The sequence below is a fragment of the Corvus brachyrhynchos genome, unplaced genomic scaffold (assembly GCF_000691975.1).
Source record: "Corvus brachyrhynchos isolate BGI_N302 unplaced genomic scaffold, ASM69197v1 scaffold255, whole genome shotgun sequence".
Lineage (NCBI taxonomy): Eukaryota > Metazoa > Chordata > Aves > Passeriformes > Corvidae > Corvus > Corvus brachyrhynchos.
The window spans coordinates 4,786,161-4,786,590 of NW_008238358.1; the positions used below are offsets into that span (position 1 = coordinate 4,786,161).

Consider the following 430-nt stretch of genomic DNA (forward strand, 5'->3'; position numbering starts at 1 on the left):
CCCACCTGGAGCTGCCGGCAGGACTGGCATCCCCCGCGGGGCGGGCAGGGAGGGGGGCGATGGCAGCTGGAGGAGTTGGGGACAAGGCGCGGAGCCAGGGGGCTCAGGCCGAGGGGTTCAGCCCGAGGGGTTCAGCCCGGCTCCCCGGGCGACCAGTGGGTCGGGGCGCGGGTGTTGGGCTACCTGGGGGGGCGCAGGTGCTTTTCTGCTTGGAGTTCTGCCGGGACTCTTTCATCCAAGGAAATATCTGCTTGCTGATGGTGGCGCTGGCCGAGCCCGAGGAGTTGGGGCCCCCCTTGGCTTTTTTCGGAGGGGGCACACTGGGAGGGGGGTTGGGCGGGGAGGAAGGCGGCAGGGCCGGGGGCTGATGCTCGCCGATCCCCCGGGGCTGACTGCCCCCGGGGGCGCCCCCCCCCCGCCCCCTGCCCGC

The 430-nt window shown here is 73.3% G+C and overlaps 1 protein-coding gene across 1 annotated transcript in view; it reads right to left on the reverse strand.

Moving 5' to 3' along the window:
* Positions 1–430, reverse strand: part of HOXD3 (homeobox D3) — a 2,741-nt gene that overhangs the window by 1,637 nt on the left and 674 nt on the right. The window contains exon 2 of the mRNA XM_008634843.2: positions 184–422. Coding sequence (XP_008633065.1) covers positions 184–422 — 239 coding nt within the window. The remainder of the gene's footprint in view (positions 1–183; positions 423–430) is intronic.